Raw genomic sequence first — 17,394 nt, 5'->3', positions numbered from 1 at the left:
GTCATTCCTGAGTAACCTCCTGACCTCTTACAGAAGGATCTCACAAAGTGGATCTTCAAGAAAATTATATGAACCACAAATGTTTTCAATTAACATTGTTAATGGCATGATTTTATAAAGGTCTTATTTAAATTCCTTCGCATTTCAGCCCTTTTCAAAGCCCCACATTTTGTAAAAAGAGATGAGTTACCTTAACCCAAGTTCTGCCAAAAATTACTCCACAAATAACATCTACTCAGAATTTCAGTCTTAAAAAAAGGATTAAATATGATTCTAGAAGATGGCTAAAGAGAGGGATTAACTAAAAAAAGTAATGATCAATCCTCATTTTGGAGGCTGGAGTTCACTTTCTATTGCTCATTCACATGTTCTTACTCCGTCTTTCAAAAAATGCTCATCTTTGTTCCCCAAAGAAACACAGCAAAAATCTGTAGTAGTTTTTTACCAGGTGCTGATGGAAATCAGGATTCCTTACAGTGCAGACAAGACAAATGATTCACTTGATCAAGTGAACAGAATTAGAAAGAAGCAAATCACCTATTTTTTTTCTCTTAGCTTTCCATCAATAGTCAACCAACCAGATACCTCTTGCCTGAAAACTAGCAACAGCTTAAGTCCTTATTCTCTTGAGATATCTATGATTAATTATACATCTAAAGCATGTTCATAGTCTGTGTTTACTCTTGGGTGACTCTATGGTTTCTATGAATAAGAAGACAACAATGTTATGGATTTTTTGGCACTTGTTTTGGCACTTGAGCATAATGAAAGGAAAAACCAGTCAACTTCTGTGTGGATTTTTGTTTAGAAGAGACAGCTTAGGGGGAAAGAGCTACCACTTGGATGAATCAGAATGCGGAAAGAAAAGGTATGAGTCAAAAACCAAGGAGATGTACTACCTAAACATCTTTTATTGGGTTTTGGTGGACATCATATAGGTCTTTTTTTCTTAGCTCCCATAATCTCAGCAGTGACTTAGAAACCATCACCACAACATCTATGGGCCAAAAAACCCAAATAGTTGAAATAATGACCCTATAAGAAAGAGAAGCCAGCCAGAGGAGTTTGAGTGCTTTTTTCCACCTATGAAAGCAAAGAACAGGTAAGAGCTTGGTTTATGCTGGCAGTGCTTCCTCCAGGAACAAAGTCCTTTGCACAGACACAGGCAAAATTTTATTGAAGGTTATTTTCACCTGATTCTTTATTTCCTATTCAGAAGGGTCACTAATAGTCATTTTTATATAATAATAGGTAATTCTTTCATGCTACAGCTTGTGATGCATATTTATCAGGCTTCTTGCCAAATTAAATTAGTTCCTTCAACATTTGAAAAGCAGTTAAACTTCTAATTACATTTCCCCCCTCTTTTCATCAACCTATTTTTGGAGCAAAATAATGTACACAGGCCTGAAGAAAAGACACTTGAGCCTCAGGAATGGAAAACAGCCACAAGCCAAAATGTATTCACAGGAGAGCTGTAGGGCAGTAAGGTTGTCATCTATGCACAAAAATACTTTCAAAGACATAAACATGTTAAAATCACCACCACTCCCTCCTGCATGTTGAAGTCACACACACTACTTTGTGCCTGCAGGTATGAGCAGTAAAAAAAAAAAAAAAATCAAATCTGGTTTTATGATTATTACTATGATTGTAGCATTAAGACAATTCAGAAATGGAGACTCAGGTCAACACTATATCCCTTGACAGTCCTGGTTTTATTTACTACTGCTAGCATCAGAAATTAGGATTATTAAGAAAGCATTCTATCAGTTTAAGTTATAACTCAAACCAAAGATGCACAATAACACCAAGTATCAACTGGGCCATCTGCATCTGATACCAACCTTGATATCTATACTGTACAGATGAAAAGACAGAGATTCATATATATTTGCACATCTATAAAATATAATGAAGTATTTTAAAATGCAGCAACTACAGATGAGTTATATATATATACATATATAAAAAACCCCAAAACTTTTCAACACAAATGGTCCCCATTTTGCACACTTGGAAGCAGTTGAAAACCAATTCTTAAATTAACAAGTAATAACCAAGTACTTTAAAATGCTACTTGAACTACCTTCTCCCACACAATTTACTACATAATAGCATACAGTTATAATATATATATAGCCTACAACGCCTTTCAAAGTATCCAATATCTAGTAAATTCAACACAAAAGGGACATTAATATTTCACACAATATTTGCCTGCCTTAAATAAAAAGGAGATGTAAAACCACTTCAAAGGCTGGAGTGTTATTGTTTTTCCCCCAGCTTTCTACTGCATAAAATCAGTTAATCAGCCTCAAATATTTTCCTTTTCATAACCCAACCGCCTAATTTGCAAAGATTGCTCATAGAGCAATGGAAGAGAAAAACATTTTTATTAAATTAGAAAATTACTGTATACCACAAAGCTTGCTCCTGCAGCAAATACAGAATTTTTTTACAGTTATTAATATTTCAAGTAGAAAACACTTCTTTAACTGAAAATTTATTCCAGTTTGAAATACTGTTATGCACTAGGTTAACTTAATGCTGTGACGTTTTAAGTATAGGAAGCTTTTGAAACTGTGCATGTGGCAAATTTTTTTACTACAGCAAATTGAGTAGTAAACATTCAAGAGAGACGAAAATCGAAGGTGTCCAGCTCTGAATGTGCAATAGGGTCAAAGAGATAAATGGGATTGTCCAGCTGGACAAAATTCCAAAGTGCTTGCAGTGATTTTAGGGTATCTGCTTAGAAGGAAGCAGGTAAAATGCAAGCCAGGTCTGCCTTCAAAAATCCAAGCAACGATTCCAGCTAGAAAAAAACCTACCAGAAGGCCCCTATTCTTTTTAATAATCTCAAACTTCTTCTTCTGGCAGTCAAAATAACCAGCATGTGGTAAAGATCTGGAATTGCTTTTCCCTGAAGAACCAGCCTATAAAAAAGTCACTTCATATCTACTGTGCATGTTTATTTTCTTCAACCATATATCCTGCAAATATTCACTCATCTGTACTTGAATCCCTGCCACATCTGTACCATTTAAAGGTTACATCCTGATGGCCTCAACCTCCTCAAAGTGCCCATTCCCAAAACAACTCCCAGACATCTCAGTGTAACAATCACATCTTCAACCCTAATGCCTAGATTAATATTGGGATGGAAAACCACTTCTGAGTAAAAAGTATCACACATTTTCTTGTCCACTACCCTGCCAAGCAGCACAACTTGTATTTCACACAGCTTCTCTGAGTCACCATCACCCCAAACATCTGGCAGCGCTGGGCGGCTGACTTGCTGAGTTTCCATGCTGCTGTGCATTCCCCTTGTCCATTTAACATAACAATTCATTTACCCAGCTCTCAGAATTAAACCCAGAAGCCTTTTCTGAGAGGGCAGTGACATACGTGCCTGTGTGTTCAGTGTCAACCACCCACTCAGGGTTGAGGACGGTACAGGCTGAACTTCCTTGAGATTTTTTCCACTGATTTCTGATGTAAGTCTGCTAAACAAGCTAAAATACTTAAAACTAAACAACACAAAAGTTGCTTCCATTCCCTGCATACCTCCTGATGATATCAGTGTCTGTTATCAAGTCTCAAATCTCTCCATGTTACAATCATTTTAAAGGAAAAACAAGGGCAGGGCAGGATTACCTTCCCTTAGACGCTCAACCACAAAGGTGAATCCGGTCGTTCGCGGGTGTAACACGTACTCGTATTTTTTCAGTCCGTTCTTCTCAGCAAATGCATGACTGCGGGCTTTGGTATTGTCTGAGGAGAGAAGGAGAAGCAGCACTCGGTGTTACTGTGCACACAGACCATGGATTAAATGGAATGATTACACGACAGGAAGGACACAACAGCAGCTCACACAGTACGGATGTGGAGGCAGACACAAGTGTGCTTTCAGTTGGCCATACCATGGTATGAGGAAGAGCCATGTGGATTGCAAGAAAAGCCTTTTTACCCTCTCACTTCATTTTAGCAAATCATCAGCAAATCTTTCATACTTTATCAAATGCAATCTGAGATTTATAAGTCTGTTAATAGCTCTCTGTACACTTCAATATCCATTCTACAGTGTATTAATTGGCTCAACTGTGTTTTGGGGTTTTTTTCAACTCAAAAAGCACAACATACAGTAATATAAGTTTCATATTACAGAGATACCTTGAAGTCAGTGTTTAACCACACTACACTTATTTCAGAAAGAAAATATTAAAAAGAGGAAAGCAGTTAATCTAATAGCTTAAAATGTTATTTTACATCTTCATTCTGAACTTGCCATGTTTTATTCATCAACCTGTGCTGCACACAGTTCCCCACTTTATCTTTCTGACCAAGCATCTCAGTGCCACAACACATGCCTGCCACTGTACACACAGTACATGCAAGGCAGCTGGAAAGCACCATGGCTAAACCCCATGACAGATGTATTTCAAACCTCTGGTAATCAAAAAAACTAATGAGAAAACCAAAGGCCTTCCAGAGCTGGTTGCTAAGAGAGCCCGCTAAGCAAGGAAGACAAGGACACCAAAGCAAAAACTTCTGGAGACAGGTGGAGAGGAGGCAATTTGTTCTCCTGTGATGTGCAGGAGGCTCTTCCAAGCAGCCTCAGTCAACAGCCAAAAGGACTTTGCTGGCTACATTCAGCTCTTTACTGCGGGTCCTGCTGTGCCTCCCCTGGGGCCAAAAGGCAATGGACATCTGCAGGGTTCCCTTGGCAACATGGCAAAAATCAATTTGAGCAAATAACTTATTTAATAACTCATACATATGAAGTTTTACAGGTGCTTAAAAGACAAAATCCCAGCAACTGATGTATGGAAAAAATCACTGCTTGAGCAGTCTATTTTATTTTTAAAACAAAAATTTATTTTTTAAGGGTCCACAGTTAAGCTTAACAGAGATGGAAGATAAAGTAATAGAAAACATATTGCTGTTTAATCATTTAAAGTAAGTGATACTTAGAGATAAATCCTTCCTTTTACAGTCCTCCCAATTTTTCCTGTAAAAGTACAATAGCACAAGTGAACAAATCAAGAGCAGTGAGAGATTTATTTTTTGCTGTAATGTAACATTCCCCCATCTTTCTTTTGTCCCTAAATTATATGACCTCTTTATTTCTCAAAAATGCTGGTGCCCCTTCTAAAGGTTTGTCAACCAATTAATAAATGCTATAACATATCACCACACTAAATATCTTTTCCCTGTGACCTACTGTTTCCATGCCTGAGAGAGCTGCTTTTCATATATGCAAGCCTTGAGATTCACTGCACAGATCTCCTGACCATGTGATTTGTCACAAGGAAAGGAAAGCTGTTGCACAGTAGCCAAGCAAGTGATTCAGCAAAGAGGATCCAAAGATTTAATTCTTGCCAAATTGCCAAAACATACAAATACTTGAAAAATATTATAACTTCAAAAAGCACTGCTAAAATTATGGAATGTGTGAAATACTAAAATTACACTTGGCTAGGTAATTTAATTTATCTTCCCTTGGACATATACATTATGTCTTTAACCACATAGTCAGAATATCTATTTTTGTCTGCTCAACTACTACTCCATTCAATACTGCAAATGACTATTCTGAATCAGCAAAGGGGACTTGCCTTGCAGACTCCCACTGCAATGGCAAAAGTTGCAAAGGGAACCATGAGCCAGACTTGGAATGGCTGAAGAGGCAACAGTAATCTGGTAATTATTCAATGCTCCTCCAAAAAAAACAGGTTCTACCTCTTAGGTGCACCAGTATTAGCTCATGAACAAAACTATTTTCTAAGAAATGACACTGATGACCAAGTCTGTTCCTATAAAAACTACCAAAATCAAGAGTTCCTTTCCAGATTCTGGAATGGTTTGAGTAAAATGTTTTAAATTTATTAATCACAAAAGTTCTTAAGGTGATGTACTGTTGTTTCCAAAGGACAGAAGTATCATATTCTTCATTTTCAGCATATCCAAGTTTGGGTTTCACTTCAGAAAATCTGCAAATCAAGTCAATCAGAGCTTTGAGACACAAGTGCCATATACATCTACATAAAGGTAAGCAGTCTAAAACAAGAATTCTAAGTTTTAAGCACATCAAAGTGCACACAGTTAATGAGCACTCAGAACTCTCTCTGTGTATCTGCTCACTAGCACCTTGCTTCAGAGGGAGCACAAAAATGCTCCTTGGTGTTTGCAAAACTCTCCTACTTGCACTAAAGATAAGCAAGGAGTGAAAGGACACTTATGTTCTCTGAGTAAAACCCAACTGATGCTGCAAGAAAAATCTGGGACCTCCAGTGCCCATCACCTTGAAGTAATCATCTTCAAACTTCTTCTAAGTGCACCTCCCTGTACTTGGCAAGAACTCACTGTAAACATCTGCAAAACATCTTCCAAATTTCCCTTTACTACACTGCCTTTCTGAAATGTGTGAACAGCTGGACATCAGCACACTGGCCAACACTATTCAGCTATTTCCTGACATTTGTATGCCTGTCTTGCCTCTGGACTGTAAGTTTTATATAACAGAGACTGCTCCCCTCCCTTTTTGCATGACCCTAGAGTAATGGGATTTTACAACTAGAATAATGCTCCCAGCTAACACAACGATCATTGTCATCTGGAAAAATCATCTCCCTCTCCCCTTCCTAACAACTATAAAGCCACAGGTCTTTGTGCATTAAACATTATTTATTACAGCAACTCAGGAAGGTCAATGTGCTTTGATGATATACTGAAAACAAGGGCAGCATAAGCCTCCACACTACAAAAAAGTAGGAATGATGCCCTTCCTCCCCCTTCTGTAATCTTGGCATTGGAAAAAACCCCAGTTTCTTGCTCTTTTTTTACTTATGACTAAATGTTCTGACTGCCATCTCATCCAATGTAAGGACCTTGGTGCCCACTGCTGTTTAGGATCCTTGTGCCAGACACCAGTGCCCAAACTTTTTGGGGGAGATTCAGAGCAAATTCTGCTGCTCAGAACCAGAGGCAACAAAAGGCAGAACATGCAATGCTCCCCGTTCTGTGAAATCTAGAGGTTAGAAAACCAATCCAGGAAATTAGAAACCCATTTTTATATCCTTAGCAGCTTGAGGGAATTCACACAACCAATGCCTCTTTAAAATCCCATAATCAATAGACCAGGCTACACTGTCAGTGCAGCAAAACTCATGCAGGTGTCTTATTGTTCCATAGTCAAGTTTATAATAGTCTTAGGTGGAATAATAAAAAAAAAAAAAGTGAAAGATGCCTAAAAACTTCCTCAAAAAGAGGAAAAACATACGTTCTTTTCTTCTAAACTACCAACATAAATAGCATCAAGCAGCTCTTGAAACAGGTCCTACAAATGCACTCAGTTTACCTCAGTCGCCAAAATCCACTCACATAGTTTGGCTGGCTAAAGGTAATGTCCCCTATCACCAAGCCCTCTGAAGAGCTGAGCAAGTGTTGCTTTCTAGGAACAAGTATTTTCTTTCTTACATCGTATTAAAGTCAAAGCAAATTTAGTCTCCATGTTTTTGCTCATCATTCCTATTAGGACTATTTTAACCACTTGGTTCTCTTTGCTTTTAAAAAGGAATAAGGACAATAACTTATTTTTATGGAAAGCACCAGTTTATCAGCTGAGGGTGATGTGGGACATTTCCAGGGCTGCTTCATGCCCTGTCTCCTCAGATCTCACACCAACTTGCCTCTCCTTCCCTGTCTCCTTCAGCTAATGCATGCAGGCTCCCAGAGCATGTTCTTTGGGGTGGTGACAGGTACAACCATCCAGTTTATTTGAGTCTTTAGACTTTTCTGCAGAGCAACTATCAAACTACACAAAAATACAAGAATTTAAGGGTTCTTGCCAAAACTTCTTAGGTTTTTTTGTGCTCCTGTGCCACCTTTGGTAAATAATTTCGTTATGTTTTTCCCACTTTTCTCTAAATCCCATTTGCCACACTCTAAAATTACTGGCAAAGCTCAAAGTCAGCATTTTCTAGAAGCACCACACCTCAAAATTTCATTTAAAGTAACTAAAGGAAGAAATGTTGCTAACACATTTTCTTTATTTTTGAGTTACAGATTTTAAAGAAATGCTCCTGAAAAGCTGTGCATAAAATGAACAATTTTTTCCTTTTTTAGTAAAATGGTATTTTTAGCTTGTGAGCTGAAATTTGATATTAAGTACTACCCTTTTCTTTAATTTCACTTGTGATAAAAACGCACTGATAAAAACATGCATGTTCTTCTATGACTTCAAGTACTCTCAAATTATATTAGTGCCAGACAGTGAAAGAGTAAATGAGTACTCCAAAAGTCTCTCAAATTTGATAAAAAGTAAAATCCTCATTTCCCTATTAGAGGTTTGCATAGAAATGATAAAGCTTTATTGGCTCACAGTTAATACCTGGAGAAAAAAGGAAGCAATTTTTCTTACTTGTGCTACTTTCAACCTATTCCACGTTAGAGTAACCCCTTTCAGTGCTTCTGATCAATATTTTCTTTGCCCTACCAAAGCACATCACATTTACTAGCAAAGTTAAAAAGCCAACTGCAGTTCATTGTTACCTTCTGTCATCCACATCACATCACCCCTGCCAAAATCTGAACTTCAGCAAGCTTTCCTACTTGCTTTTTAGCTGCTCCTCAAGGAAAAAAGCTCTGTGCAATCACACTCTGTCCACCTGTTTGTTCCCCTTAACTTTTGAAGCTATTGCCCCCTGCAAACACAGTTTATCAGGGACAAGAGGTTCAAAGACAATCCAGCCCAGCAGAAGCTTCAGAAAACCCTGGGCAAAGGCAAGCTTCTGGGAGCAGAGATGAGGGTCAGGGAGAGTGCAGGGCAGGCTGCTGGTGTGCCAGGGCTCTCAGCACAGCATGCAGAGCCCCCTGGGTGCCCCAGCACTGGCCAGGGCAGCACAGCCCAGGCAGCAGCAGGAGCTTTGGGCAGGAAACGTCACACGGAAGGGAACACATGGGAAAGGAGCACTGGTGTGGAGAAAGGAACATGTACAGGGATGCACACACAAATCCAGAGGAAATCAGGCTGCACCAGGCACAGAGCAACACAGTAACTTTTTTTTTTTTTTCTGTTATTGCTTTCTGAAGAACGACTACAAACAGTCCTGTAAGGAACACCAGGAAAAACAAAAGAGCAGGCAATATGGTGGGTTGTATTCCAGCTTTCTGGAAGCATGACACTCATGGTGGCTTTGTTTTCTTCAGGGCTTCAGAAAGCCTGGCTACATGTTTACCTGCTGAGAGCTTCTTTTTAAGCAATTACAATAAAATACCTTTGAGCTTTAACCTTCAAGTACTCCAGAGTGAAAAGATGGCCAACCTATCAGAAATAAGTATACAATTATGTAATTATTGCCTCAGCCCCTATACAATCCAGTCTGCAAATACAGTGTTCAGGGTTCAGGACATTACTATTTCTAAAATTTATTTCTGTAGCATCTCCCACAGCAAAGTACTTCACCACCTTAAAGTCAGGCAAAATATAAATACAGTCATATTTTACATTTCTTGGAAATCTCATTCTCAAATACCTGAAAATATTATAAAGAGAAGTAAATCTATCATTGTCACATGGCCACTGAGAGGATAAAGAAATGACAGCAGCACAGAGCTGCACAGCAATTCTGCTATTCATTGATGCAGAATGTTACTTTTCATTTTAAGCATCAGAGGAATTTTGTTTTCAGAAGTAATTAGCAGTTTTACCATTTGGCCAGAAAACAAGTGTCACTGCCTCTATTTTTGCAAAATGTTCCCTACAATTCTGAGAAACTGTTCAGAAAAAACGCAGTTTATTTCTTATTCTAAAGGATGGAACATGAAATTGCAACAGGTCCTAATATGTCAATAATGCAACAGTTTTCTGAAAATAATTTCTTCAAAAGGGTACATACATTATGTTCTAGCATTCTCATATGGCATACATTTACTGCTTGGTCAGGATTAGCTTGTCAAGGGATTTTTTCCTGTCTCCTACACTATTTTAAAATGTATATTAAGCAGTATTTCCTGTGAGGACAATCAGAGAGGGAGAGCTATTTACTTCCAGAGAAAAAAATACAGGGTTTTGTCCATCTGTATTCATCCTTTTAAGCACAAATGCAGTATCCAAGTGGCATTCAATACTTGATGGCAATTTAAGAGTGGTAAATACAGAACACGTCAGAAGCCAGCACAACAGTGCCCTATTGTCTTCCCTATCCATCACTCCATCCTTCCCACCATTCTGCTTCCTCCTGGGCTGCTCACACCCACCTGTGGTGGCCTCAGCAGAACAGCACAGTTAGTACATCTCCACTGGGCTTTGTGGAGGTAAAGAGAACATGTTACACAGGCATAAAGAAGGGAAATCAGAGCAACAGAATTACCTTACCAAAGGGAAAAAAAATCTGTCAACAACCTGTGTCCAGAAATTCAATTAGCTTTTTTTAAAATTAATTAAATAAAGAAACTTGTTCCCATGAGTTTCTCAGTGGAGGGATCAACAACTTATAACCAAGTTTAACCTAAGTAATTTAAATCAGTAACTACAGCACAGAGAAAACCCTGTGTTTCCTTAAGCAGCTTTGCATTCAGGTGGGAGCATCCTCACCACTGTCTTTAGGACTCTGCAAGCACAAATGTTAACACACTGTGGCTGTCTTAGTCCTCAGCCAAATCTTTTTTAAACCTGCAATACAAAGCTTCCTCAAGTCTTTAAAATTCTGTTGTCTCTCAGGAATACTAGTTTCCTCTAGAGATTAGAAGGCATACAAAATTTATGGATAAATTCTAAACAATCCAATTCTTTCAGACATCTTGAGATGGAAACACCTGTTCAGAAAGTGTGAGTGCTCCAAGGAGGTGCCTCCTTACTCCATGAGTAAGATACAGATTGTACCTCATAATTTGAGCTAGGAGGAAACAGTTCCTCATGAATTCAAAGAAAAAAAAGTTGAAGTGAGATAATTTCATAGAATCTTGAAATGGTTTGGTTTGGAAGGGACCTTAAAGATCTCCTCATTCCAGCCTCTGGCCATGGGCAGGGTGGGACAGCTCCCACTAGAGCAGAGCCCCATCCAGCCTGGCCTTGAACACTTCCAGGGATGGAGCAGCCACAGCTCCTCTGGGCACCCTGTCCAAGGGCCTCACAATTTTTTTACTGAAGAAAATTCCATCCTTTTTCCTATCTTTAGATACAAGATAACCAATTCAACAAGACATGTCATGTGAAGAAGTCCAAGAATGTTCAATGAATTTATCCTCTTTAAGGAAAGCTGATCAAGTGATGATAATTCCCTACAGTGTGATAGCATCTGAATACTACACACATATCCATTTTAAGGATATTTGGAATATAGAAGGAAAAACAGCACCATATGTTAGTTATTTTTATACCGTGTCTACTACTTACTGACATGTCTTTGCAATAAAATATGATTTGAGAATATCTGCAATGAAAAGTATAGCAAAAATCTTTAACATAAGCCAGAAGATAGAAGCTTAATTGCAATTCATTTTCTATTTAAAGATAACACTTATCAAATCAGGCATCATGCTGGAGGCACAAACCACCACAGAACATTCATACAGTATTTTCTTTTATAGGCACTTGAGTTGTCTTCAACATTGATTAACAGCTTCCTAATGATGCCATAAGATACCTGTATCAAGGTAGATATTTGATTAAAAATTAATGCTACAGGGTCAAACTCATTACATTTACTCCTATGATTATCTCAACATTTGTTTTACAGAGACATTTCCCTTACAGAGGCAGATAGAGAGTGCTTCCAGCGCTTACATGGCCTAAGGAACAAGTATCTCCATGTTCCCCTCTTAAAACATTGGGCAAGAAATTAAATAGAATCATTAGTCCTTTTCAATCCCTCTTAGGGATTGAAATTGATCCCTCATTGGTATGAAATGATTTTGTCACAGTAATTCAGGAAATAGGAGCATGCAAGTGATATATTCCAGGTCCTGAAATCTGCTTTTGCTAATGCAGTGTATGTACAGTACTGACCAATAAAAAGCAGTGTCAATCAGTAGATGCTTTGCAATGTAAGCTATTTCAGGAAGACTGCAAAGTCTCCTAATGGAACTGTGTTTGTGCCTCTCACATGAACCAGCACATTGTTTGATCATTTACTATCATTTCTACTACCCATGAGAACCAGGTCTTGCTCCTGCCTTGGACTTAAACTTAAACTCTTTCCATAAACAACAAACAATTTCCATGTTGAACATTCCCTGAGAAGATGACAAGTACAGCCTACCTGTGAGATCAGTTCCCTCTGGAAAGATGAGGAGTTGCAGCGGTTCACGAATGTCACAGAAATAATCCAGCATTTTTTTGAAGTGACTCTTGTCATTCTCCCACTTCCTCTGAACGAAAACAAAGGCTGCAACCTGCATCGCCCAGCCTGAAGTTTAAAAAAAACACACCTTCAGCAACATTTCACTCTGATACTTCCACAGTGTCTGTAATTCCAAAGAATTTTATAAATTGTGTTAGATCTAATCTGCTGCCCGCCTGTTATCAACTCTGATTGAGAGCACTTGGTTACCTTGTAAAAAGAGTTTTGGATTGGTAAAAAAAAGAAAGTGTAAATGCATTCAAAACTCAAAACTCATTACCAGACCAAGAACTGGGTAAATGCTGTCCTGAAACAAGGTTGTAGCAAGGTGGGGGTTGATCTCTTCTCCCAAGCAACATGCACCAGAACAAGAAGAAATGGTTTTAAGTTGCACCAGGTTTAGATGGGATACCAGGAAAAAATTCTTCTCCAAAAGTGCTGTCAACCTAGCCCTAGGAACAAGCTACCAGAGGAGTGTTTGAGTCACCATCCCTGGGAGTATTTAAAAGCTGTGTAGATGTGCTGCTCAGGGATGCAGTGCAGAGGGATGTGCTCAGACTTGATAATCTTAAAGGTCTTTTCCAGCCTAAACAGTGCCATGATTCTCTGAGGTGAAGCATTTAAAGCCAGAAAGTATCTGTTCCTTTGAGGGCTTTATTACATATACCTCCTTATAATTTTCATTACTCACAGAAGAAAATACTTTCAGCTTTTCTTTACACTTGATTATAGAATAAAAAATTATATCTATCTATTTGTTTGTATTAATACACAGAAAGATTTGCAGCTTGCTATCCAACTGACAATGTAAGGCAGGGAAGTAAGTGCAACTGTTGCTCAGCCTGCAGCTCAGGGGGGGCCACCCCATTATCTTCAGTATCTTCTTAGCTCTTTTTGGCACAAGTATATAGTGTACAGCATATCACATAATATTACAAGTTCTGTCCATTAGCTCAGACAGCAGGATGAAAAATCAGGGCTCCAGCTCCACCACATGCCTGAGATGCTCCCTTCCTAAACAGGGCTCAGAAGAGCATGACACTGCCTTGCCACCGTACTTGGCGAGCTTGTACCTCATCAGAAAACCTGCCGAGAGATCCTGCACATCAAAGAGAAAACATCACAGCTGCCCATTCTCCTCTTTGCTCACCACCACTCTCAAAGCCTGTTTTTCCTTTGCTGGTGACTTACAGCATGTTCTTCTTGCCCTTCATTACAGCTCCTCTTCACAGGATTCCTTTATATTCTGTTCAGAGCAGTACCTCATAAGGACCACATGCTAGAAAACTACTTATTAAAGTCACTCCTTTTTTCCATCAATTTTGTAAGTCAGTCAGCCTGGACAATACATTAACCTGCTGCATTATCTGTTCTGTATTGGTTAGAAACATTATTGGCACTGTTAAAGATTTGTGACCTATATCATGAGGTAAATACTTCTAATTTTTAAAAATCAGTTAAAGAAATGGAACATGAATAACTAACAAGCAGTCTGCAATCTCAGATATCCAGACAATCAGTGATATTCAGATAACTGAATACTAGAAGTGGTTATATGACTAAAGAAAAGAAATGCCCAGAATGCAGTCTCAGCAAATCTTTCCATATTTGCATACTATATTTGTGAAAAACTCATTGTAAAGGAAGCTCAACTTTGACCACAACATTTTATGTGCATTTATGCACCTATCACATTCCCACATCTGCAGTCAAGAAGTGTCACTACAGCTTTATTAACAGAAGCTATCCATGTTTAACAAATTGCTTGAAGGAAATAAATAAAAGTACATTTTACAGTAACTTTAAAATAACTGATACAATTTAACTATGCTATCTTTTTGCATGTAATCATCTCCTACTGTTACAATACATGGCACAAAAACAGTGCCACACTAGTACTTGAAATTGAAATAATCAGGGCTTCATTTCCATGCTAATGTTATATAAAGAGGACATTTTTTCATACCAGATGGTGCCCAAGCACTTGGTTCCTTTAGAAGATAGGTGGAGACTGCACAAAGCTGTATCAGGGGAAGTTCAGATTGGATGTTAGGAAAAGTTTCTTCACTGAAAAGGTGGTCAGTCACCAGGGAAGTCATCACAGACCCACCTGGAAGAGTTCAAAGAGCATCTGCCTGATGCTCCTGGGCATGGTTTGGCTTTAGGCTGTCCTGTGAGGAGCAGGGATTTGGATTTGATAGCCCTTATGGGCCCCTTCCAACTTGAGATATTTTGTGATACTTCACCTGATATCAAATTCATAAAAATGGACAGTGCAAAGGACAAAATTCCTCTGAGCAGAAACAGAGATGCCTTGAACTATACCATTTATAACTGTGAGAATGCAGATGCTCCACAGGACAGAGTGGAAAAATACACAGAGATTAGGAAAGTTCTGCTGTGTTTTCCAATTGTTCTTAGCCCTCAGCCCAGACCTTTTATATGTTTTATGTACATAGGACACTACACCTAAATTAGTATATGGGAACCTGTACTGTGCTAAGCCATTTTATTGTGTGGTATCACACATCAGGCCTAAATTATTCAGTCCTTGTGTTCTCATTGCAGCACAGTCTGTAGGCTGAAAGAATGGAAGCAAAAAGCAAAGTAAATGCTCACTTATAAGGAAGCCTGTTGATACTTTCCCAGGTCAGCAGCTCCTTAGGAGTGATTTGGGTCCATAAGAAAGGGAATATGGAAAAAGGTGTCAGATCCCATCCTCTCTCCTACCCTTCTTCATGCAGTACAAGGCTTTAAATTATAACAAAACTTGCACATAAACTCACTCTAGCTATCATTCTTCAACAGCACTGTGACCATCCAATTAAAAACACCTTTAGCTACCAACAAAAGATGCTGCTTGGGTGACTTGTACTTTACCTGACTAAACTGCATAAAACAGAGGATAGAGTGCAGTAGTTTCCCATTCCTGCTCTAAGTGGTGGTGCTATATATTTGGGCTATGAATAATTAAACAGAAGCTGTAATGTAGTGACAGTACAATGTCAGGGAGAAGGAGTGGGGAAGGAGTTGGGAGGCATCCAGTTTTTAAGATAAACAACAGGTTTGATTTTGTAACCTTTCCAATAAATAACATCCAGTGTTCTGGAAGAATGTGTCTGTCTTTAAGTGTATATCTAATTACATAAAACAGTCCTGACTGTTCAAAAAAGAAGAGATTATCTAACAGATAGATGACTAAGAGTAAAGGACCCAGGTTTCCTCCTGACTTACCCCAGCACAGCACACTGGGCCAAGCTATTTTACCATCTATGACTGTGGAGAAATTTCCACTTCAAGGCCTCCAGGCAACAAAACTGTGAATTACTGATTTTTATAAAGCCTTATTTCATGAAGCAGTGTCTCATCACCCCACTAGTGTCAAGTGGGTAAGGAAACCCCACTTTTCCTTGCCTTTGTGCAAAGCAAACGCAACTTTTGCTTTGATTTCTATTCCAGTGTGTCTGCATTGTGCTGCTGCAGAAACAACATGTTACAAGTCCAAGACATGATGTGGGAGCCAAACAGGAATGTGTGGGGAAACAGGAGGAATACAGTAAATCAATGGGCAGAATGAAAGGTTTTGCTAATCAGTAATATTTATGAAAAAGCAGCAGAAGGCAGTCCCTTCTCATGTGCAGCCTGCAGTAAGACTTGCTATTCAGTTTAGGTCAACATATTATTCAACTGAATTAAATACATTTTGCTTTCTTAGCACAGCATTTCTGGTTGTCTAAAAGCTCCTGGACAACAGGAATTTTCTTAGCAAAGGCAGCATTTACTTGACTGGGGAAAAATGGTTACCTTTGGATTTGCAGATTCTTAAGAAATCATTGATGACAAAAACACAGCAGAGAAACAGCAAAGCTAAAGAAACCATAACAATGCACATCCATTTCTTTGCTAAAATAATCTTCTTATCGGAGCCGACATTTTGGATGACTAACATTGCTTGCAAAGGCACACAAAAAACATCACACTGCACAGCTCTTGTTCCAAATTGCCAAACAGCAGTGCAAAAACCTACCAGAGAGAATAGCTAGCCACATTGACCTTTAAATCAACATTTCAGAGCTGAAAAAATAAACAAGCAGCTTAAAATCTCTAGGAACACAGACACAGTAATGATATGTATCCTATTAGGATGTAATTCTGTGCAGAAAAAAAACCGTGCTTGCACAAAAAGAAAAGCCTGCTATTGAAATAGAGAGATGTGCTATACATCAGAATTTCCTTACTGCCTTGGGGATAAAACAAACTACAGCTTATGCAGGTCAAGAATTTGCAGCATTGTATTAAAAATGCTAGCTCCAAGACTAAAGCTTTTTAAATTCTAAGACCCTGCACTTCTATTTCCTCATCCCAAAATCCTTTAGAAGAAAACAACACTCAAAGCTGAAATTTCCTTTATGTGTTTTCATTGCAAAGGTAATTTGGAAGTAAGCAGATACCAAACATGGATGTGACAATGAACAAAAGAGAGAAAGAGCTGAGCTGTGCCAAAAAAAAAAGCCTTTGTCTGGTTTTGTATCACAATTTTATCTACACAGCCTCAGAAATTAGATATCCCCCAAAATGTCACATCTCAAAGAGGGATATTATGGCTGATATTGAGAGCAAACATACACACACACCTCCCCTCCAGAAAATGGTGTCTTTAGTATGTTACCTGTAGCAATTAACAGAACAACTAATACTACTAAACCCCCTGCAAACAAATTCAATAAATGATTCAAAATTACAGAAACAGGTAGGAAGGTAAAAGGCCTAGTATGGGGTTTGCTATTATATTCATTCATCCTCTCTTTTCTACAACTGGATTACTCACTGTTTCTTCATAGCACTATCTTGGTCAAAAATAAAAGCCTTATTCAGTGTGTCTGTGTTCAACAGGAGTCTGGTCCTGATCAGGGCTTTTGAGGCATCAGAGAACCAGACATCCAGGCTTAATAAGGGAAATCCCTCGGAAGCTCATGATCCCACTGTACACAAATAACTGCACCCATTAACAGTTTGGTACTCCAAGCGTTTTGCTGCATAAAATTACCAC

At 38.6% G+C, this 17,394-nt stretch overlaps 1 protein-coding gene across 3 annotated transcripts in view; it reads right to left on the bottom strand.

Moving 5' to 3' along the window:
- LCLAT1 (lysocardiolipin acyltransferase 1) overlaps nucleotides 1-17,394 on the bottom strand; it is a 112,076-nt gene that overhangs the window by 47,037 nt on the left and 47,645 nt on the right. For all 3 annotated transcript variants that reach the window (XM_058021442.1, XM_058021440.1, XM_058021441.1), the window contains 2 exons: nucleotides 12,264-12,410; nucleotides 3,658-3,774 (listed from right to left, as the gene is read on the bottom strand). In XM_058021442.1, the coding sequence (XP_057877425.1) occupies nucleotides 3,658-3,774; nucleotides 12,264-12,410 (264 nt within the window). The remainder of the gene's footprint in view (nucleotides 1-3,657; nucleotides 3,775-12,263; nucleotides 12,411-17,394) is intronic.

Source organism: Melospiza georgiana, chromosome 3 (assembly GCF_028018845.1).
Source record: "Melospiza georgiana isolate bMelGeo1 chromosome 3, bMelGeo1.pri, whole genome shotgun sequence".
NCBI classification, from domain to species: Eukaryota; Metazoa; Chordata; class Aves; order Passeriformes; family Passerellidae; genus Melospiza; species Melospiza georgiana.
Note: the sequence above shows the minus strand (reverse complement) of the source record. Positions and strands in the feature narration are given on the sequence as shown.